At 34.3% G+C, this 23,675-nt stretch overlaps 1 protein-coding gene and 1 non-coding gene across 2 annotated transcripts in view; one reads left to right on the plus strand and one right to left on the minus strand.

Moving 5' to 3' along the window:
* Positions 1-508: 508 nt before the first annotated feature.
* The window catches only part of LOC146131916 (uncharacterized), a 74,298-nt gene continuing 51,131 nt past the window's right edge, over positions 509-23,675 (plus strand). Inside the window, exons 1-17 of the mRNA XM_083397133.1 lie at positions 509-613; positions 1,275-1,338; positions 1,863-1,939; positions 4,158-4,311; positions 5,272-5,351; positions 5,713-5,872; positions 7,023-7,102; positions 7,482-7,641; positions 8,530-8,609; positions 8,983-9,142; positions 10,135-10,214; positions 10,474-10,645; positions 10,791-10,870; positions 10,988-11,165; positions 11,313-11,392; positions 11,957-12,128; positions 12,375-12,454. Of these exons, the coding sequence (XP_083253259.1) occupies positions 509-613; positions 1,275-1,338; positions 1,863-1,939; positions 4,158-4,311; positions 5,272-5,351; positions 5,713-5,872; positions 7,023-7,102; positions 7,482-7,641; positions 8,530-8,609; positions 8,983-9,142; positions 10,135-10,214; positions 10,474-10,645; positions 10,791-10,870; positions 10,988-11,165; positions 11,313-11,392; positions 11,957-12,128; positions 12,375-12,454 (1,962 nt within the window). The remainder of the gene's footprint in view (positions 614-1,274; positions 1,339-1,862; positions 1,940-4,157; positions 4,312-5,271; positions 5,352-5,712; positions 5,873-7,022; positions 7,103-7,481; positions 7,642-8,529; positions 8,610-8,982; positions 9,143-10,134; positions 10,215-10,473; positions 10,646-10,790; positions 10,871-10,987; positions 11,166-11,312; positions 11,393-11,956; positions 12,129-12,374; positions 12,455-23,675) is intronic.
* On the minus strand, positions 6,130-6,204 carry Trnaq-uug (transfer RNA glutamine (anticodon UUG)). Its single transcript has one exon. It is a non-coding gene; the product is annotated as a tRNA-Gln (tRNA).

Here is a 23,675-nt window from a genome sequence, read left to right on the forward strand (position 1 = left end):
AAAGAGGATCTCTGTTGAAATGTATGATTTCACGTCAACGACCATTTCAACTGACCATCACGTATACGTTTTCCGGAATGCGTTGATTTACGGGCGACGAAAGATCGCATGAGTTTGTTTCGACGTTGTCGTCTCATCCGTCGTCGTTGCCATAAGGACGCTTGGGCAAAAAATGCGGACAGAAATCAAGTCTGAAGGCAAACATGGACACGGCCGGTTCTTTCTCTTTTCGTGTCGGAGCCATTCGATTGCTACAGTTGCGCTTCAAAACGAAAAACAAGAGCTGGTCCTTTACAACTTGAGCAAACATAAGCGCTGCTCGGTACATTGGGCAAACAAAGGGCGCGCGTGGTAGCCCTATAAAGCCCGAGATCGTCACATAGCGCACTTTATAACCAACTTAAGAAGCGCCGAGATCTGTCTCAACTTTCCTGTCTCGACGCGACTAATTCTCTCTTCAAAAACTGAAACTTGAAATAAGAAGAAAAACGAGATTTTTTGCTGCGAAATGATCGTAAGAGTAGCGGTGGCAATTTTGGGCCTTGGCCTTTTGCTGGCCTCGGCCCAAGCGAAACCCCTTGATGTTGGGGATGTTATGGACGAAGCGGATGCGGTAAGATGGCTGCTGGACTTCTGATTTTTACTCGAGTGTCTTATTTGTTTTCCGGGTTGTGGCCTGCGCGCTAAAGGCGTCGGTCGCAATTTTTTTGTAGTTTGATAGGTATGCTTTGAATTGGTGTTGTTGTAAATTGCAAGTCGTACGAGATTCGTTTGATGTCCGATTCGGGAAGTTATACAAACAGCGTAAACGTATTTAAAACAACAGAATATCTCGTGTAGTTTTTTTGATAAAATCGCTGAAAATATTCAACAAACTTTCTTTAAACTACGAAAATAAACTACCCTGATCGCATAAACTGACTTGTTAATGGTTAAAATTGTATAGAAACTGTATAAAAAAAATGTAAAAAAAAACGTTGTTCTTAAATGTTAGCCATATTAAAACGCGATTATTATCATGATGTTTAGGAACTTTTACCACAAATATAATTTTCAATGTTAAATTTTTGCAAATGGTAATAAAGGAAATCTAGCGGAGATTCTTTATTTGAAATAATTTTAAATCACACTGTTTAAACATATTTCTACGATAATAAATGTAAAGGTTCAACAGCACTTGATTCTTTTTTAATCCAAATAAACAAAACCTAAATAAAAGAAAAAAAAAATATTTACTTACACGGGAATTTGTATTTTACTTTTTTTAATTCCAGATAATTGAAGAATATCACTTGAATTCTCTGAAGGCAAGACAACGAAGGGCTGTATCACTGGACAGTAAGTCGATGCTATATTTTATCTTAATCGGTTTTAGGTTATAAGTTAAACAAGTGATGCACTAATGTCTTGCGGACGTGATAAGCAGATATCACGATGCCATTTCCTGTAAGAAATGAAAGGATGTTTAGCAAATTTCCGGCTTCTGTTCGCAAACAAAAAAGCAACCCACAACATAATTTAAAATAATTACATTGTTTGTGTACTTATATAACTGGCATAAGTCACAATCATACTTTAAGTAATACAATCCATTGCAACTTGAGTATTTAAGGGTTTTTTTTCGTTTAATAGTTAGGGTTTCCGGCAAACAACAACTGGGTGATCCATACTCTCACTTCAAAATTGTCAAATAAATTCAAAGCGCATTAGTTTTATTTTATTGCATTTTAATATCTAAGAAATAATAATTTTTAATTTGCTTTGGGATGGAGTATCATTTAAATTTTATCTGATTCAAAGCTGTCATACTTAGTGCTGTTAATGTAAAGTTTTGACTTTCAAGTGTATGTTTTTTCCCTTAGGTCGGTGTCACAACGGAACGCATTACGTGAGTTCTGACCCATTCCAAAAGCCCGGAGACTGTGATCATTATTACCAAGTACGTATGTGATATTGGCTAACTTTTCGTTTTTTATCGTTTTGTTGTCGGCCAAAATGACTTTTTCCGTGTTGAAGAAATCATAACTTTTTTATTACCATGAAAACTCAGCAATAAATTGGGTAATTTCTAATTTTTAAATGTTGTTATTAAAGGTTATTTCTTTAAAGATTTGGAAAAATTCGTTTAGTTATGGTTTTATGTTTGTCTTTTTTTTAAATGTGTTATTTGTCTATCTCTGGCAGTTTTTATTTTTTAATTAAAACAAAATGAAGTAAGACGTCAAAAAGGTGTCTACACTTACAACAAATTTCACTTTCTTGTTTGATGCACAAAATAACAGGTTGCTGCGATTAAGGTTGTGATTTTAGAATTCAAGTTAACTAACATCTGGGATAGCGGTTTATTAATGCAGTTTCATTGTGTACTTGGCGGAAAGGTGATACAGATTCGGCTTAAACACTTGCGGAGTGCTGTTAAACTTTCAAGTTATCAGACACACGACATGACGCAACTGCAAACTAAATAATGACGTCATTCTTTCAGTAAGCGCAAATCTCGCTTAGACCAACTCGCCACTATGGGAAGAGGGCACACACAAGTCACCAAAAGTTTAAGCCATTTGTAAAACACACAGGTCACAAAAATTTAAGTCATTTATCATCGTGGCCACGCCTGGAATTTGTCGTCCGAGCTTTTCTTTTGATTTTTTGCCCGGCCTTGCGTCAAAGGGCTGATTTCGCGCAAACGGAACCCGCGTCGTTGGTTCATGCAGTCGCGTTTAACGGTTCGCGGCAAACAGTCGTTAAAGCTGTGGCCTTGCGTCTGACGTCAATCGCGCGTTTCTCGGCCAGGGCGAAAAAAGAAGGTTGCGCAAGACTGTTGGTTCCCAAACTTTTGTTAACACGCGGCTCACTAAAGAAAATATTAAATATTTCGCGGCACACTTTTAACAGAACAACAATAGAGTAATTTTACAATCGCCCTCAATACGACAAGCTGTATGTAAATGTCTCAACATTATTGCTTTTCAATGGATAGTGCGTATTTAAGTCTGAAATGCTTGCGTGTATGCCTATTGGTAACACAAATTAAATTCTTTTCTAAAATTACCAAGAGGTTCGCGGCACACTTGCAAATCACCAAGCAAGCTTTTGGACCAAAAGTGGCATTTTTTTCGTTTTAGTCGTTAAAAAATTTACTAAAGGATGCTTGAATTTTGTAATTTTGGATACACTATGCATGAATTTGTAATGTAGCCTGATAATGAAAAAAAGGGTCGAGTGAATGGACATCATCTTGAAAAGACGTTCAAAACGAACTTGTATCATCTTTGTATGAAGTGCGTTCCACCTTTTATACGCTGGATTTGCATATATTTCAGTCGCATTATTTTATCGTTTATTCATAATTCATTTGAAAAGTGATAAAGTCAAGTTAAGTTATTGACTAAAGCCATTACAGCACTGTAAAGAGTTGCGAAGAGTAGTTTTAGATCGGCAACAAAACAAATACGATTTTTGGCTGGCGAATTTAGTCCTTATTACGTTTAGGACAATTTCCAATTTACCATTTCGAAACACATTTTTCTCCACCAACTGGAAATAACGAATCTATGTAATTTTTGAGAGTGTTCCAACGGCATCTGCACGCGATGCCATGTGCAACTAGAATCAGCCACTTAAGATTAACTTAAAGACACAGTGTTTGCTTTCTCTTATATTGATTAAAACACATTTCGCGCATACTGAAAGAATGACGTCACTATTTAGTTTGCAGTTGCGTCATGTCGTGTGTTTGATAACTTGAAAGTTTAACAGCTCTCCGCAAGTGTTTAAGCCGAATCTGTATCACCTTTCCGCCAAGTACACAATGAAATTGCATTAATAAACCGCTATCCCAGATGATAGTTAACTTGGATTCTAAAATCACAACCTTAATCGCAGCAACCTGTTATTTTGTGCATCAAACAAGAAAGTGAAATTTGTTGTAAGTGTATAAGACGCCTTTTTGACGTCTTACTTCATTTTGTTTTAATTAAAAAATAAGAACTGCCAGAGATAGACAAATAACATTTTAACATTCTATCAATGCAGATTTTTTTGCGGTATAAGATATTAGGTTGATCTAGTTTTAATTTGCGGAGGCAAAGGGTCAGGGTTTAAAATTTTCCCTGAGCAGTTTTTTTAAGTTTGTCGATGTTTTGCGTTGTTTACAGTGTTCAAACGGCTACCTGTACACGATGCCCTGTGCGCCAGGAACAGCATTTAACCCCGACATCGGGGTGTGCGATTTCCCCCAGAATGTGGTCGGATGTGGGGCTACAGTACCCCCAACTACAACCCCAGCACCGACCCCTCCACCCTTTGACGGTAAGAAGCAATTTCTTTTTTGAATCACTTACTCGCCTGACTTAGGCCTAGTGCAGGGGTGGGAAAATGTATGCAATAGAAGAGCCATAGGTGCATGATGAGGCTAACAGCCTTAATCTGTGTTTCCAAATAAAGTCATGTTTGGGTTTTGAACACGCAACCTCGTGAAGCTGTAAGCTGAAGCATGCAAAGTTAAATAATGTCAACAATTTTAACAACTTATTGCTCAATTTTGTTTTGCTTCCTGACGGCTTAATTTGGCTCGGGTTCTAAACAGCTTTTGCACGAATGTTATATTGTTGCCAGGAAAAAACAAAAATCACCCTTGAAATTGTTTCGAAAAAAAAAATACTTCAATAGTAAACTATAGACAAATTATAACCTTTAATTTAAACCAAAAAATACGCTTTCAATTGAGACGCATTGTTGAATAATTTTTACCCTAAAATAATGCAAACGGTTTTAGTCTTATTATTACCAAATTGCAGCCATATTTTTTTTAACTTAAATACAAGCTTGTTTAACAAATAAAAGTCACCGATTTTTATGTATGTTCTTTTATAAAAATGGCAGACTAGAGCTTAAGAATATTATTTAACACCAATTTAAAACACACATTATTTATAAAAAATTCTTCGTATTTGAAATCGGAAGTCAAACTGATATCTGCATTTTAACTTCGAATGTTACTTTATATCTTTTACCGCTTAATTGCCCTAAAAATAGACTATAGTTTGTAGATTTTTTGCTTCTAATCTAAAAAGATATAGCCAAACGAAAAATATAAATATCATCGTTAACAGTAGTTCAAAAATCATAATTGCTTCTGTGAATAAGATTAATTTGAACTGTAAGTCTTATTAGTTGCATTATATTATAACCGCTCGTCTCATATTTTAAGTTTGTTGATCAGGTAGCTTTCATAACAAAATTTCAATTTAAGTATCAATTCTTTTCCAGCATTATGCCTTGATGGCAGTGGCAATCCAGTCAGTGGAGATCCGTTTGAAAAGCCAGGAGAGTGCGACTACTTCTATCAGGTATGCTTAACTCGTTTAGAAGAATCTCACAAATCGGAAATTTTCCTTCGTATTAAAATCATCATACAAATTTATACCGAATTTGGAGTTTTATTGCGTTCGAAAATCAAAACAACATTGAAAGACGATTTTGTGGCTGCGATTCATTTTTTTATTTTAAGTTTTATTTTTGGTATGAGGTATGGTCGTATGAATTTTTTGGGGGTATCTACTCTTAGGGGTATGTTATTGGAAAATAGGACAACTGGGCCGAATTGTGATGCAATACGTACATTGATATAAAACGGTTGGTGACATTAACTTCATTGAAACAAAAATGCAAAAAAAACGGCACTAATTTGGTTAATTTTTGTACTTTTAGTGTTCCAACGGCTACTTACACACGATGCCATGTCCGGATGGAACCGTGTTTAACCCACCGATCAAAGTTTGCGACCATCCCTACAACGTACCAGGTTGTGGCGGAACCGTTGCACCAACTGTACCACCAACCACCACAGCAAATGTACCAGAATTTGATGGTAAGTCTAGTTCTGCTTCATATGCATTTAATACCATCTCTGTTTGTCCTTACGTATTTTTATTTATTGAAAGAAACAAGTTTTGAAATATATTCTGATTTCAAGGAAATAGTATTGGTTCCTCAATTCATTTGCGCTGTTAGTCCTTATTTTTACAAAAATGTAAACTTGTAGTTTAAGTAGTACACCGAAAGCCATCGCAGAATCACCGAATCTGGTGATCTATGATGCAAGCAGAGCAGACTACAAAAACAACTAGCCTGCAGTGAGGTTCGAACTCACGACCTCCGGTCAAGCCGGGACTGTCGCTCTACCGACTGAGCTATGCAGGCTCAGAAGGGAACGAGTCGAGAAACAACCATGCGCCAATGCTTGCTCAATCTGTTAGTACAAGCAACCTCATAGAAGGGGATCCACAGTACCATATCATATATTCCCTTGTAGCTTAAGTATAGATTTATGTGCTTTCTTTAATTCAATGGAGTTTGGATTAACTGATACTAATCAACTGGCTATAAACTCAAATTAATAATAATCTGTTAAAAATACCCTACGATAAAGTTTAAATAGACCTCAAATAGAAATAGAAAGTAGGCTACTAAACAATCGTTGTAAATTAATCTCCGAAAGGCTACGACGGCATTATCGTGCGAAATCAATATAAACAGAGCTATGTAAGTTGCTTGAAATGCTGAGATACTAACAGTGTTTTAATGCCATAAGTTTTGAAAAAAGTCAGTCACTTAAAAAAAGTCAATTACTTAACTTAGTGCACTTTAGTCACTGTTTTCAAATGACTTGACTAGACTTAAATTTTTTTGCCAAATGACTTGAATTGGGGGTTAAATGAGATGTTTTTATTGAGAATTTGTTTATAAAATTCATTTTTTTATCCTAAGCTACTTAAAACAATTTGCTTGCGTTTTTGGTATTTTTAGTTGAGCTACAGGAACGTGCAATTTTTATGACAAGGATTTGACTTTCTTCAATTATGACTTGACTGGGACTGGTATTGTTATTTATTTGAAAAGACCTGACTTCAAATAAAGTTTTTTTTACAAATCACTTGACTTGGATTTTAAAATCACTTGCTTACACCACTTGATACTAAGCAACACGAAAATACATTATGCTTGATTTTATTTTTCAGCGGAATGCTTGGACACCAATGGCAACCCAGAAAGTGGAGATCCGTTTGAAAAACCAGGGGACTGCGACAACTTCTACCAGGTTTGTGGTGAAAACAGTTCTTTTCTGAACTGTTTAAAGTGGACAAATTACAACATTTTATTTGTCACACTTGCTAGAGCCTTGTGTTTTGATAAAGTCATTTTCTTCAAAAAAAAAAACGTATTTAGGTACAATATATTCACGGATCTGTAATGTAGCTTGATAATAAATCTCAAACCCAAAAACGATCAAATACATATTAACCAATGATGGCATAGAACGTATAGAAACATTTTACCAAGAAGATTTACACTTACTCGACCCTTTGGATTTGAGATTTATTATCAAGTAATTTATGCTTATTTGGTAAACAATAAATTGTTGTACAGGTTCAATAATAAAAATAAGCTAATACGCTAACAAAATATGTTTTTCACAGTGTTCAAATGGCTACCTGCACACGATGCCATGTGCGGATGGAACAGCGTTTAACCCCGACATCGGAGTTTGTGATTGGCCCTACAACGTACCAGGCTGTGGCGGAACAGTACCACCAACTGTACCACCAACTACAACGGTCACTCTACCAGCACCTGATGGTAAGTATTGATCAGGCTCGTATCCATTTTAGTAATAGACTATCTCTGTTTGTCCCTACTGGTTTTCATTTTAAAAAAAACATTGACTTACGAAGAAAGATAAATTTTCAAAATAAGTCGTATTTCAAGTAAATACGTTTGGCTCCACCATTGCTTTGTCCAGCTTTTATAAAAATGTGACTTTTAACTTAAATATAGCTCTTTTGTGCTTTGTTTTTTTTTAAACATTGGGGTTTGTGTCAGACTATGTTACTTACCAAGTGGTAATAGACTCAAATTAATAATAACCTGTTAAAAATACTCGATATAAAAAGTAAAGAATAACCCTCAAATAGGAATAAAAAGTATTAGATAAAATTTACCTTCACTACGACGAGATTACCGTAAGAAATATCATCAATAACCAAATCTATGTAAAATGCTTGGCATGATCAAAAACTCACAGTGTTTTTATGACATAAATCACTGTAAATTTAGGTTACTGTTTTCGAATAACTTGCCTTGACTATGGTCTATTACACAAATGACTTTGGGTCAAATAAAATATCTTCATTAAGCATTTTTTTGATAAAATTTATTTAGTTAATTTGATTATTTGCACATAGAACAATTTGCTTGCTGTACATTGCCTTTTCAGTATTTTTTTAGTTGAGATATTACTCACAATCGGACGAGAACGTGCAATTATTATGACAAGGGTTTGACTTGTAACTGACTTTTTTTGTTTATGACTTGACTGGGATTTGACTTGTTATTTATTTAAAACAGCTTGACTTGGAAAGAAGTTATTTTACAATAGACTTGATTGGGAATCAAGTCATTTCAAAATCACTTGTGTACAACACTGTACACTAAAGCGACGCGAAATTTCATTATTTTACTTAATAGCGGAATGCCTGGACACCAATGGCAACCCAGAAAGTACAGATCCGTTTGAAAAACCAGGAGACTGCGATCACTACTATCAGGTTTGTAGTGATAACAGTTTTTTTCTTCGCTGTTTATAGTTGAAAAATTATAAAATTCTATTCGGCACACTTTGTCACGCTTTATGTTTTGATGAAGACGTTTATCGACAAACTGATTTATGACTATTGGTACACTAGGCACGCATTTGAATGTAGCTTGACAATAAATCTCAGACCCAAAAAAGGTCGACAAAATGCTTACTTGTATTGTACAGTAACTGATGATGGTCCAACAACGTGCAGCAACCTTTTATCTAGGCTTTTTTGGCCTTGAGATTCATTATCAAGTTTTTGACGCTTATTTAGTAAAATAATAAACTATTGTTCAGGTTCAATAACAGAATAAGCAAATATGCGACAAATGTTTATACAGTGCTCCAACGGCTACCTACACACGAGGCCATGTGCGCCTGGAACCGTGTTTAACCCCGACATCGGAGTTTGCGACCATCCCTACAACGTACCAGGCTGTGGCGGAACCATTGCACCAACTGTACCACCAACCACAACCACAACTACACCAGAATTCGATGGTAAGTCTTTACCAGCTTTATTTTGCCGCATTTAAATTATCTCATGTTGGTCGTTAGTTATTTTAAATTTGTAAAGCTATAAGTTTGATTAGGTATACGAAATATATATCTAAAATTTAGGTTGCAAAAACTATTGCGTTGACCAAAATTGCTCTATTCTGTGTTTCTATTGTGTGTTTTGTTGGTTAGCGTTTCATTTTTTTTTGTCGAAAACAAATTTGATTTTGAATGTTACCCCAATATTGTAAAGTACCATTTTAATTATCTCGCTGCTCTAAATTAAGTTATCCAGAGCAACAATAGAAACAACAAAACCACAAAGGTTGTAAAAAAGATCTAAAATAACTTTGTTATACGTAATAAGAATATCAAAGCCCATACAGAAGTAGGTATCATTTTGAACGTTTCGAAATTATCCTTACTGCTGTATGGGCTTTGATATTCTTATTACGTCTTACTACAACCTCCAACCATTATGCTCCAAAGATGTTGAAAATGAATAAAGAGTTATTCGAAATGTTCAAAATAATACCTACTTCTGTATGGGCTTTGATATTCTTATTACGTCTTACTACAACCTCCAACCATTATGCTCCAAAGATGTTGAAAATGAATAAAGAGTTATTCGAAATGTTCAAAATAATACCTACTTCTGTATGGGCTTTGATATTCTTATTACGTCTTACTACAACCTCCAACCATTATGCTCCAAACTTTATTACACAAAAGCAGAATACTATATTACGCAAAAAGCATCATCCGTTCTGCTAATTTCTTATTCAAATAGAAATCATACGACAAGGAAAAAATATCAATAACTAGAAAAGTCGGAGCAGGCTTAGATCCCCAAATTAACAAATAGAAACAACAGTACTTCTAAAAAAAAATAACAACAGTACTTAAAAAAAATAAATAGCTGGTTATTGTTGCAAGAAATAAATTTGATATAACGAGTTATAAAAAACTAACTTATGCCTATCGTTATTTTGTAGTGGAGTGCCTGGATGGAAGTGGCAACCCAGTGAGTGGAGATCCGTTTGAAAAACCAGGAGATTGCGATAATTTCTATCAGGTTTGTAAGATACAGTGCAAATGTTTTTATAACTGTTAAAAAAATAACCACGCACATTTAGCACCCTTTGTACAGCATGCTTTCAAGATTTTTCGTTTTAACCAAACTGTTTTACGCCTAGTCTGTAATTTTTCCATTTAATTGATTCTGTACTAAAAAGTCTACCAATTTAGTCAAACAATAATAAAAACATTCGCGAAATCAGAATAAGTTTAAAAATTAAGCTAAAATTTTAATTTACGACTAAATTGTTTTGCAGTGTTCCAATGGTTACCGGTACACGATGCCATGTGCGGATGGAACAGCGTTTAACCCCGACATCGGAGTTTGCGACCATCCCTACAACGTACCAGGCTGTGGCGGAACCATTGCACCAACCACAACTGTGGCACCAGATACACCAACAACAGTTACCAGCAAACCATTCGATGGTAAAAATTGCATTTTTTTTGTGGTATTTAATGGCATAAGTTTTGAATGTTTGTTGCTAGTTGGAGGTAAAGTATTAAACTTTTATACCATTTTTTCGTAAGTGAGACCAAATCCAAAAACCGTTAATTAAAAATTATTTTTCAGCCGAATGTGTGGATTCCTCTGGAAGACCATTGAGTGGAGATCCATTCGAAAAACCAGGCGATTGCGATAGTTTCTACCAGGTAGGAAGCATACACAATTAAACAAAACATAATTGGCGTTTTTGATTTTTTAATCTAGAATGGTTTATTAAGTTTATTGAAGTCTAGCTGGTCATTAAAAAAATGTTTTGAATGCAGTGTTCCAACGGGTACTTACACACGATGCCATGTCCGGATGGAACCGCGTTTAACCCAGCGATTAAAGTTTGCGATTGGCCTTACAACGTACCAGGCTGTGGTGGTGGAAGTGGTTCTGGTCCAACCACAACTGTGGCACCAGATACAGCACCAACAGTTACCACCAAACCGTTTGATGGTATGATTCCATATTTCTATTTCAACTTAATGAAATAATGGAAAACAAAGCTATATAAACTTCCCCTTTCTTTTAACATGTAGATCGAGGACCATTGTTTTTGATAAAGTGAAAAGTTAACTATTTTAACGAAAGCTATGTTTTCAGGTGAATGCTTGAACCCCGCTGGAAAGCCAATCAGCGGAGATCCATTCGAGAAACCTGGAGATTGCGATCATTTTTATCAGGTAAAAGTCAGGCGTGGATTAATTACATTTCTAATTTACCTGTCATGACAATATTTGTGCAAGAAATTGCAATAATTTATCTAAACATAAATTTAAGTGGAAATAATCATAAGGTGAAAAACTCCAAAATCAAGATTACAACACTGAAATCAAAAAAATGATGAATCGTTTGCGCAAAGCGTAATGTAATGACTTGTTTATCTATTGATATTGGGGATAAATTAATTTTGGAAACTATCATTGAAATAAGGGCTTGGAAATATGAAAATATCATAGTTAGTCGCAATATGGCCGTACAAAAAACACTTTCGACTTCGTTTTGCAATGTTTCGTAGGTTTCAGGTGATATTTTGTTCCAATTAAAAACCGCTGGCTCACCAAATGTTCAGGTATAAGTTATGGTCATATTGATTGTCTATCCCTAGTGGTCTTTCAGTCACAAATGAGGCAGTTAGCCCCAAATTTCTCGCAATCCTTAAGATAAAACGGTTGGTGACATCAATTTCAAGAAATCGGATTTATACAAAATCACCTTATTTAGGTTAATTTTTGGTACTTTTTTAGTGTTCAAACGGCTACCTGTACACGAAGTCATGTCCGGATGGAACCGTGTTTAACCCAGATATCGGAGTTTGCGACCATCCCTACAACGTACCAGGCTGTGGTGGAACCATTGCACCAACCACAACTGTGCCACCAGATACAGCACCAACAGCTACCAACAAACCGTTTGATGGTAAGATGCCTGGTTTCATTAACGTTTGATATTACACGACAGCAAGAATGTTTTTAAATTTTCCGTTTTTAACAAACATGTTGGCTTAATTTCGAAGCATAATGGTTGGAGGTTCTAGTAGACCTAAGAATAATATTAAAGCACATACAAAAGTAGGTATCATTTTTAACATTGTCAACTATGAACGTCTTACTGTGGTTTGGATAAAAGGCATCAATAAAACACCTTAACAAAGAATGTTTTCAGCTGATTGCTTGGACGCAGATGGAAATCCAATCAGTGGAGATCCATTCGAGAAACCAGGAGATTGCGATCATTTCTACCAGGTAGTTGAAACCTATTTTTCTAGAATAAAAGCAATTCAAGGGGGCAATTAGAAGCAAAAAAGTTTTTCGGTAAAATTGGAAAATTTGGCAAGGCTATAGCCTTGGTGTTTTTTCGATTTTTGACGATTTTCAGTAAATCCAATTTTTATGTGGAATTTACCGGAATTTCTAACAAAAACCGGTTAGAACCGCCTTAAACTGGTTTAATCAAGAATTTGGGGCCATTAGAAGCAAAAAAGTTTTTCGGTAAAATTGGAAAATTTGGCAAGGCTAGCCTTGGTGTTTTTTCGATTTTTAACGATTTTCAGTAAATCCAATTTTTATGTGGAATTTAACGGAATTTTTAACAAAAACCGGTTAGAACCGCCTTAAACTGGTTTAATCAAAAATTTGGGGCAATTAGAAGCAAAAAACTTTTTCGGTAAAATTGGCAAGGCTATTGCCTTGGTGTTTTTTTCGATTTTTGACGATTTTCAGTAAATCCAATTTTTATGTGGAATTTACCGGAATTTTTAACAAAAACCGGTTAGAACCGCCTTAAACTGGTTTAATCAAGAATTTGGGGCCATTAGAAGCAAAAAAGTTTTTCGGTAAAATTGGAAAATTTGGCAAGGCTATAGCCTTGGTGTTTTTTCGATTTTTGACGATTTTCATTAAAACCAATTTTTATGTGGAATTTAACGGAATTTTTAACAAAAACCGGTTAGAACCGCCTTAAACTGGTTTAATCAAGAATTTGGGGCCATTAGAAGCAAAAAGGTTTTTCGGTAAAATTGGAAAATTTGGCAAGGCTATATAGCCTTGGTGTTTTTTCGATTTTTGACGATTTTCATTAAATCCAATTTATATGTGGAATTTAACGGAATTTTTAACAAAAACCGGTTAGAACCGCCTTAAACTGGTTTAATCAAGAATTTGGGGCCATTAGAAGCAAAAAGGTTTTTCGGTAAAATTGGAAAATTTGGCAAGGCTATAGCCTTGGTGTTTTTTCGATTTTTGACGATTTTCAGTAAATCCAATTTTTATGTGGAATTTAACGGAATTTTTAACAAAAACCGGTTAGAACCGCCTTAAACTGGTTTAATCAAAAATTTGGGGCCATTAGAAGCAAAAAAGTTTTTCGGTAAAATTGGAAAATTTGGCAAGGCTATAGCCTTGGTGTTTTTTCGATTTTTGACGATTTTCAGTAAATCCAATTTATATGTGGAATTTAACGGAATTTTTTAACAAAAACCGGTTAGAACCGCCTTAAACTGGTTTAATCAAGAATTTGGGGCCATTAGAAGCAAAAAGGTTTTTCGGTAAAATTGGAAAATTTGGCAAGGCTATAGCCTTGGTGTTTTTTCGATTTTTGACGATTTTCAGTAAATCCAATTTTTATGTGGAATTTAACGGAATTTTTAACAAAAACCGGTTAGAACCGCCTTAAACTGGTTTAATCAAAAATTTGGGGCCATTAGAAGCAAAAAAGTTTTTCGGTAAAATTGGAAAATTTGGCAAGGCTATAGCCTTGGTGTTTTTTCGATTTTTGACGATTTTCAGTAAATCCAATTTTTATGTGGAATTTAACGGAATTTTTAACAAAAACCGGTTAGAACCGCCTTAAACTGGTTTAATCAAGAATTTGGAGCCATTAGAAGCAAAAAAGTTTTTCGGTAAAATTGGAAAATTTGGCAAGGCTATAGCCTTGGTGTTTTTTCGATTTTTGACGATTTTCAGTAAATCCAATTTTTATGTGGAATTTAACGGAATTTTTAACAAAAACCGGTTAGAACCGCCTTAAACTTGTTTAATCAAGAATTTGGGGCCATTAGAAGCAAAAAAGTTTTTCGGTAAAATTGGAAAATTTGGCAAGGCTATAGCCTTGGTGTTTTTTCGATTTTTGGCGATTTTCAGTAAATCCAATTTTTATGTGGAATTTACCGGAATTTTTAACAAAAACCGGTTAGAACCGCCTTAAACTGGTTTAATCAAGAATTTGGGGCCATTAGAAGCAAAAAAGTTTTTCGGTAAAATTGGAAAATTTGGCAAAGCTATAGCCTTGGTGTTTTTTCGATTTTTGACGATTTTCATTAAATCCAATTTTTATGTGGAATTTAACGGAATTTTTAACAAAAACTGGTTAGAACCGCCTTAAACTGGTTTAATCAAGAATTTGGGGCCATTAGAAGCAAAAAGGTTTTTCGGTAAAATTGGAAAATTTGGCAAGATTTTTGACGATTTTCATTAAATCCAATTTTTATGTGAAATTTAACGGAATTTTTAACAAAAACCGGTTAGAACCGCCTTAAACTGGTTTAATCAAGAATTTGGGGCAATTAGAAGCAAAAAAGTTTTTCGGTAAAATTGGCAAGGCTATATTGCCTTGGTGTTTTTTTCGATTTTTGACGATTTTCAGTAAATCCAATTTTTATGTGGAATTTACCGGAATTTCTAACAAAAACCGGTTAGAACCGCCTTAAACTGGTTTAATCAAGAATTTGGGGCCATTAGAAGCAAAAAAGTTTTTCGGTAAAATTGGAAAATTTGGCAAGGCTATAGCCTTCGTGTTTTTTCGATTTTTGACGATTTTCAGTAAATCCAATTTTTATGTGGAATTTAACGGAATTTTTAGCAAAAACCGGTTAGAACCGCCTTAAACTGGTTTAATCAAAAATTTGGGGCAATTAGAAGCAAAAAACTTTTTCGGTAAAATTGGCAAGGCTATTGCCTTGGTGTTTTTTTCGATTTTTGACGATTTTCAGTAAATCCAATTTTTATGTGGAATTTACCGGAATTTCTAACAAAAACCGGTTAGAACCGCCTTAAACTGGTTTAATCAAGAATTTGGGGCCATTAGAAGCAAAAAAGTTTTTCGGTAAAATTGGAAAATTTGGCAAGGCTATAGCCTTGGTGTTTTTTCGATTTTTGGCGATTTTCAGTAAATCCAATTTTTATGTGGAATTTACCGAAATTTTTAACAAAAACCGGTTAGAACCGCCTTAAACTGGTTTAATCAAGAATTTGGGGCCATTAGAAGCAAAAAAGTTTTTCGGTAAAATTGGAAAATTTGGCAAGGCTATATAGCCTTGGTGTTTTTTCGATTTTTGACGATTTTCAGTAAATCCAATTTTTATGTGGAATTTAACGGAATTTTTAACAAAAACCGGTTAGAACCGCCTTAAACTGGTTTAATCAAGAATTTGGGGCCATTAGAAGCAAAAAAGTTTTTCGGTAAAATTGGAAAATTTGGCAAGGCTATAGCCTTGGTGTTTTTTCGATTTTTGACGATTTTCAGTAAATCCAATTTTTATGTGGAATTTAACGGAATTTTTAACAAAAACCGGTTAGAACCGCCTTAAACTGGTTTAATCAAGAATTTGGGGCCATTAGAAGCAAAAAGGTTTTTCGGTAAAATTGGAAAATTTGGCAAGGCTATAGCCTTGGTGTTTTTTCGATTTTTGACGATTTTCAGTAAATCCAATTTTTATGTGGAATTTACCGGAATTTTTAACAAAAACCGGTTAGAACCGCCTTAAACTGGTTTAATCAAGAATTTGGGGCCATTAGAAGCAAAAAAGTTTTTCGGTAAAATTGGAAAATTTGGCAAGGCTATAGCCTTGGTGTTTTTTCGATTTTTGACGATTTTCAGTAAATCCAATTTTTATGTGGAATTTAACGGAATTTCTAACAAAAACCGGTTAGAACCGCCTTAAACTGGTTTAATCAAGAATTTGGGGCCATTAGAAGCAAAAAAGTTTTTCGGTAAAATTGGAAAATTTGGCAAGGCTATAGCCTTGGTGTTTTTTCGATTTTTGACGATTTTCAGTAAATCCAATTTTTATGTGGAATTTACCGAAATTTCTAAAAAAAAACCGGGTTAGAACCGCCTTAAACTGGTTTAATCAAGAATTTGGGGCCATTAGAAGCAAAAAAGTTTTTCGGTAAAATTGGAAAATTTGGCAAGGCTATAGCCTTGGTGTTTTTTCGATTTTTGACGATTTTCAGTAAATCCAATTTTTAGGTGGAATTTACCGGAACTTTTAACAAAAACCGGTTAGAACCGCCTTAAACTGGTTTAATCAAGAATTTGGGGCCATTAGAAGCAAAAAAGTTTTTCGGTAAAATTGGAAAATTTGGCAAGGCTATAGCCTTGGTGTTTTTTCGATTTTTGACGAATTTCATTAAATCCAATTTTTATGTAGAATTTACCGGAACTTTTAACAAAAACCGGTTAGAACCGCCTTAAACTGGTTTAATCAAGAATTTGGGGCCATTAGAAGCAAAAAAGTTTTTCGGTAAAATTGGAAAATTTGGCAAGGCTATAGCCTTGGTGTTTTTTCGATTTTTGGCGATTTTCAGTAAATCCAATTTTTATGTGGAATTTACCGGAATTTTTAACAAAAACCGGTTAGAACCGCCTTAAACTGGTTTAATCAAGAATTTGGGGCCATTAGAAGCAAAAAAGTTTTTCGGTAAAATTGGAAAATTTGGCAAGGCTATAGCCTTGGTGTTTTTTCGATTTTTGACGATTTTCAGTAAATCCAATTTTTATGTGGAATTTACCGGAATTTTTAACAAAAACCGGTTAGAACCGCCTTAAACTGGTTTAATCAAGAATTTGGGGCCATTAGAAGCAAAAAAGTTTTTCGGTAAAATTGGAAAATTTGGCAAGGCTATAGCCTTGGTGTTTTTTCGATTTTTGACGATTTTCAGTAAATCCAATTTTTATGTGGAATTTAACGGAATTTTTAACAAAAACCGGTTAGAACCGCCTTAAACTGGTTTAATCAAGAATTTGGGGCCATTAGAAGCAAAAAGTTTTTTCGGTAAAATTGGAAAATTTGGCAAGGCTATAGCCTTGGTGTTTTTTCGATTTTTGACGATTTTCAGTAAATCCAATTTTTATGTGGAATTTACCGGAATTTTTAACAAAAACCGGTTAGAACCGCCTTAAACTGGTTTAATCAAGAATTTGGGGCCATTAGAAGCAAAAAAGTTTTTCGGTAAAATTGGAAAATTTGGCAAGGCTATAAGCCTTGGTGTTTTTTCGATTTTTGACGATTTTCAGTAAATCCAATTTTTATGTGGAATTTACCGAAATTTCTAAAAAAAAAAACGGGTTAGAACCGCCTTAAACTGGTTTAATCAAGAATTTGGGGCCATTAGAAGCAAAAAAGTTTTTCGGTAAAATTGAAAAATTTGGCAAGGCTATAGCCTTGGTGTTTTTTCGATTTTTGACGATTTTCAGTAAATCCAATTTTTAGGTGGAATTTACCGGAACTTTTAACAAAAACCGGTTAGAACCGCCTTAAACTGGTTTAATCAAGAATTTGGGGCCATTAGAAGCAAAAAGGTTTTTCGGTAAAATTGGAAAATTTGGCAAGATTTTTGACGATTTTCATTAAATCCAATTTTTATGTGGAATTTAACGGAATTTTTAACAAAAACCGGTTAGAACCGCCTTAAACTGGTTTAATCAAGAATTTGGGGCAATTAGAAGCAAAAAAGTTTTTCTGTAAAATTGGCAAGGCTATATTGCCTTGGTGTTTTTTTCGATTTTTGACGATTTTCAGTAAATCCAATTTTTATGTGGAATTTACCGGAATTTCTAACAAAAACCGGTTGGAACCGCCTTAAACTGGTTTAATCAAGAATTTGGGGCCATTAGAAGCAAAAAAGTTTTTCGGTAAAATTGGAAAATTTGGCAAGGCTATAGCTTTGGTGTTTTTTCGATTTTTGACGATTTTCATTAAATCCAATTTTTATGTGGAATTTACCGGAACTTTTAACAAAAACCGGTTAGAACCGCCTTAAACTGGTTTAATCAAGAATTTGGGGCCATTAGAAGCAAAAAAGTTTTTCGGTAAAATTGGAAAATTTGGCAAGGCTATAGCCTTCGTGTTTTTTCGATTTTTGACGATTTTCAGTAAATCCAATTTTTATGTGGAATTTAACGGAATTTTTAGCAAAAACCGGTTAGAACCGCCTTAAACTGGTTTAATCAAAAATTTGGGCAATTAGAAGCAAAAAACTTTTTCGGTAAAATTGGCAAGGCTATTGCCTTGGTGTTTTTTTCGATTTTTGGCGATTTTCAGTAAATCCAATTTTTATGTGGAATTTACCGAAATTTTTAACAAAAACCGGTTAGAACCGCCTTAAACTGGTTTAATCAAGAATTTGGGGCCATTAGAAGCAAAAAAGTTTTTCGGTAAAATTGGAAAATTTGGCAAGGCTATATAGCCTTGGTGTTTTTTCGATTTTTGACGATTTTCAGTAAATCCAATTTTTATGTGGAATTTAACGGAATTTTTAACAAAAACCGGTTAGAACCGCCTTAAACTGGTTTAATCAAGAATTTGGGGCCATTAGAAGCAAAAAAGTTTTTCGGTAAAATTGGAAAATTTGGCAAGGCTATAGCCTTGGTGTTTTTTCGATTTTTGACGATTTTCAGTAAATCCAATTTTTATGTGGAATTTAACGGAATTTTTAACAAAAACCGGTTAGAACCGCCTTAAACTGGTTTAATCAAGAATTTGGGGCCATTAGAAGCAAAAAGGTTTTTCGGTAAAATTGGAAAATTTGGCAAGGCTATAGCCTTGGTGTTTTTTCGATTTTTGACGATTTTCAGTAAATCCAATTTTTATGTGGAATTTAACGGAATTTTTAACAAAAACCGGTTAGAACCGCCTTAAACTGGTTTAATCAAGAATTTGGGGCCATTAGAAGCAAAAAAGTTTTTCGGTAAAATTGGAAAATTTGGCAAGGCTATAGCCTTGGTGTTTTTTCGATTTTTGACGATTTTCAGTAAATCCAATTTTTATGTGGAATTTACCGAAATTTCTAAAAAAAAAACGGGTTAGAACCGCCTTAAACTGGTTTAATCAAGAATTTGGGGCCATTAGAAGCAAAAAAGTTTTTCGGTAAAATTGGAAAATTTGGCAAGGCTATAGCCTTGGTGTTTTTTTCGATTTTTGACGATTTTCAGTAAATCCAATTTTTAGGTGGAATTTACCGGAACTTTTAACAAAAACCGGTTAGAACCGCCTTAAACTGGTTTAATCAAGAATTTGGGGCCATTAGAAGCAAAAAAGTTTTTCGGTAAAATTGGAAAATTTGGCAAGGCTATAGCCTTGGTGTTTTTTCGATTTTTGACGAATTTCATTAAATCCAATTTTTATGTAGAATTTACCGGAACTTTTAACAAAAACCGGTTAGAACCGCCTTAAACTGGTTTAATCAAGAATTTGGGGCCATTAGAAGCAAAAAAGTTTTTCGGTAAAATTGGAAAATTTGGCAAGGCTATAGCCTTGGTGTTTTTTCGATTTTTGGCGATTTTCAGTAAATCCAATTTTTATGTGGAATTTACCGGAATTTTTAACAAAAACCGGTTAGAACCGCCTTAAACTGGTTTAATCAAGAATTTGGGGCCATTAGAAGCAAAAAAGTTTTTCGGTAAAATTGGAAAATTTGGCAAGGCTATAGCCTTGGTGTTTTTTCGATTTTTGACGATTTTCAGTAAATCCAATTTTTATGTGGAATTTACCGGAATTTTTAACAAAAACCGGTTAGAACCGCCTTAAACTGGTTTAATCAAGAATTTGGGGCCATTAGAAGCAAAAAAGTTTTTCGGTAAAATTGGAAAATTTGGCAAGGCTATAGCCTTGGTGTTTTTTCGATTTTTGACGATTTTCAGTAAATCCAATTTTTATGTGGAATTTAACGGAATTTTTAACAAAAACCGGTTAGAACCGCCTTAAACTGGTTTAATCAAGAATTTGGGGCCATTAGAAGCAAAAAGTTTTTTCGGTAAAATTGGAAAATTTGGCAAGGCTATTAGCCTTGGTGTTTTTTCGATTTTTGACGATTTTCAGTAAATCCAATTTTTATGTGGAATTTACCGGAATTTTTAACAAAAACCGGTTAGAACCGCCTTAAACTGGTTTAATCAAGAATTTGGGGCCATTAGAAGCAAAAAAGTTTTTCGGTAAAATTGGAAAATTTGGCAAGGCTATAGCCTTGGTGTTTTTTCGATTTTTGACGATTTTCAGTAAATCCAATTTTTATGTGGAATTTACCGAAATTTCTAAAAAAAAACGGGTTAGAACCGCCTTAAACTGGTTTAATCAAGAATTTGGGGCCATTAGAAGCAAAAAAGTTTTTCGGTAAAATTGGAAAATTTGGCAAGGCTATAGCCTTGGTGTTTTTTCGATTTTGACGATTTTCAGTAAATCCAATTTTTAGGTGGAATTTACCGGAACTTTTAACAAAAACCGGTTAGAACCGCCTTAAACTGGTTTAATCAAGAATTTGGGGCCATTAGAAGCAAAAAAGTTTTTCGGTAAAATTGGAAAATTTGGCAAGGCTATAGCCTTGGTGTTTTTTCGATTTTTGACGAATTTCATTAAATCCAATTTTTATGTAGAATTTACCGGAACTTTTAACAAAAACCGGTTAGAACCGCCTTAAACTGGTTTAATCAAGAATTTGGGGCCATTAGAAGCAAAAAAGTTTTTCGGTAAAATTGGAAAATTTGGCAAGGCTATAGCCTTGGTGTTTTTTCGATTTTTGACGATTTTCAGTAAATCCAATTTTTATGTGGAATTTACCGAAATTTCTAAAAAAAAACGGGTTAGAACCGCCTTAAACTGGTTTAATCAAGAATTTGGGGCCATTAGAAGCAAAAAAGTTTTTCGGTAAAATTGGAAAATTTGGCAAGGCTATAGCCTTGGTGTTTTTTCGATTTTTGACGATTTTCAGTAAATCCAATTTTTAGGTGGAATTTACCGGAACTTTTAACAAAAACCGGTTAGAACCGCCTTAAACTGGTTTAATCAAGAATTTGGGGCCATTAGAAGCAAAAAAGTTTTTCGGTAAAATTGGAAAATTTGGCAAGGCTATAGCCTTGGTGTTTTTTCGATTTTTGACGATTTTCAGTAAATCCAATTTTTATGTGGAATTTAACGGAATTTTTAACAAAAACCGGTTAGAACCGCCTTAAACTGGTTTAATCAAGAATTTGGGGCCATTAGAAGCAAAAAGTTTTTTCGGTAAAATTGGAAAATTTGGCAAGGCTATAGCCTTGGTGTTTTTTCGATTTTTGACGATTTTCAGTAAATCCAATTTTTATGTGGAATTTACCGGAATTTTTAACAAAAACCGGTTAGAACCGCCTTAAACTGGTTTAATCAAGAATTTGGGGCCATTAGAAGCAAAAAAGTTTTTCGGTAAAATTGGAAAATTTGGCAAGGCTATAGCCTTGGTGTTTTTTCGATTTTTGACGATTTTCAGTAAATCCAATTTTTATGTGGAATTTACCGAAATTTCTAAAAAAAAAACGGGTTAGAACCGCCTTAAACTGGTTTAATCAAGAATTTGGGGCCATTAGAAGCAAAAAAGTTTTTCGGTAAAATTGGAAAATTTGGCAAGGCTATAGCCTTGGTGTTTTTTCGATTTTTGACGATTTTCAGTAAATCCAATTTTTAGGTGGAATTTACCGGAACTTTTAACAAAAACCGGTTAGAACCGCCTTAAACTGGTTTAATCAAGAATTTGGGGCCATTAGAAGCAAAAAAGTTTTTCGGTAAAATTGGAAAATTTGGCAAGGCTATAGCCTTGGTGTTTTTTCGATTTTTGACGAATTTCATTAAATCCAATTTTTATGTAGAATTTACCGGAACTTTTAACAAAAACCGGTTAGAACCGCCTTAAACTGGTTTAATCAAGAATTTGGGGCCATTAGAAGCAAAAAAGTTTTTCGGTAAAATTGGAAAATTTGGCAAGGCTTATAGCCTTGGTGTTTTTTCGATTTTTGACGATTTTCAGTAAATCCAATTTTTATGTGGAATTTACCGGAATTTTTAACAAAAACCGGTTAGAACCGCCTTAAACTGGTTTAATCAAGAATTTGGGGCCATTAGAAGCAAAAAAGTTTTTCGGTAAAATTGGAAAATTTGGCAAGGCTATAGCCTTGGTGTTTTTTCGATTTTTGACGATTTTCAGTAAATCCAATTTTTATGTGGAATTTAACGGAATTTTTAACAAAAACCGGTTAGAACCGCCTTAAACTGGTTTAATCAAGAATTTGGGGCCATTAGAAGCAAAAAGTTTTTTCGGTAAAATTGGAAAATTTGGCAAGGCTATAGCCTTGGTGTTTTTTCGATTTTTGACGATTTTCAGTAAATCCAATTTTTATGTGGAATTTACCGGAATTTTTAACAAAAACCGGTTAGAACCGCCTTAAACTGGTTTAATCAAGAATTTGGGGCCATTAGAAGCAAAAAAGTTTTTCGGTAAAATTGGAAAATTTGGCAAGGCTATAGCCTTGGTGTTTTTTCGATTTTTGACGATTTTCAGTAAATCCAATTTTTATGTGGAATTTACCGAAATTTCTAAAAAAAAACGGGTTAGAACCGCCTTAAACTGGTTTAATCAAGAATTTGGGGCCATTAGAAGCAAAAAAGTTTTTCGGTAAAATTGGAAAATTTGGCAAGGCTATAGCCTTGGTGTTTTTTCGATTTTTGACGATTTTCAGTAAATCCAATTTTTAGGTGGAATTTACCGGAACTTTTAACAAAAACCGGTTAGAACCGCCTTAAACTGGTTTAATCAAGAATTTGGGGCCATTAGAAGCAAAAAAGTTTTTCGGTAAAATTGGAAAATTTGGCAAGGCTATAGCCTTGGTGTTTTTTCGATTTTTGACGAATTTCATTAAATCCAATTTTTATGTAGAATTTACCGGAACTTTTAACAAAAACCGGTTAGAACCGCCTTAAACTGGTTTAATCAAGAATTTGGGGCCATTAGAAGCAAAAAAGTTTTTCGGTAAAATTGGAAAATTTGGCAAGGCTATAGCCTTGGTGTTTTTTCGATTTTTGACGATTTTCAGTAAATCCAATTTTTATGTGGAATTTACCGAAATTTCTAAAAAAAAAACGGGTTAGAACCGCCTTAAACTGGTTTAATCAAGAATTTGGGGCCATTAGAAGCAAAAAAGTTTTTCGGTAAAATTGGAAAATTTGGCAAGGCTATAGCCTTGGTGTTTTTTCGATTTTTGACGATTTTCAGTAAATCCAATTTTTAGGTGGAATTTACCGGAACTTTTAACAAAAACCGGTTAGAACCGCCTTAAACTGGTTTAATCAAGAATTTGGGGCCATTAGAAGCAAAAAAGTTTTTCGGTAAAATTGGAAAATTTGGCAAGGCTATAGCCTTGGTGTTTTTTCGATTTTTGACGATTTTC

This window comes from Ascidiella aspersa, chromosome 9 (genome assembly GCF_963924565.1).
Source record: "Ascidiella aspersa chromosome 9, kaAscAspe10.2, whole genome shotgun sequence".
Taxonomy (NCBI): Eukaryota; Metazoa; Chordata; class Ascidiacea; order Phlebobranchia; family Ascidiidae; genus Ascidiella; species Ascidiella aspersa.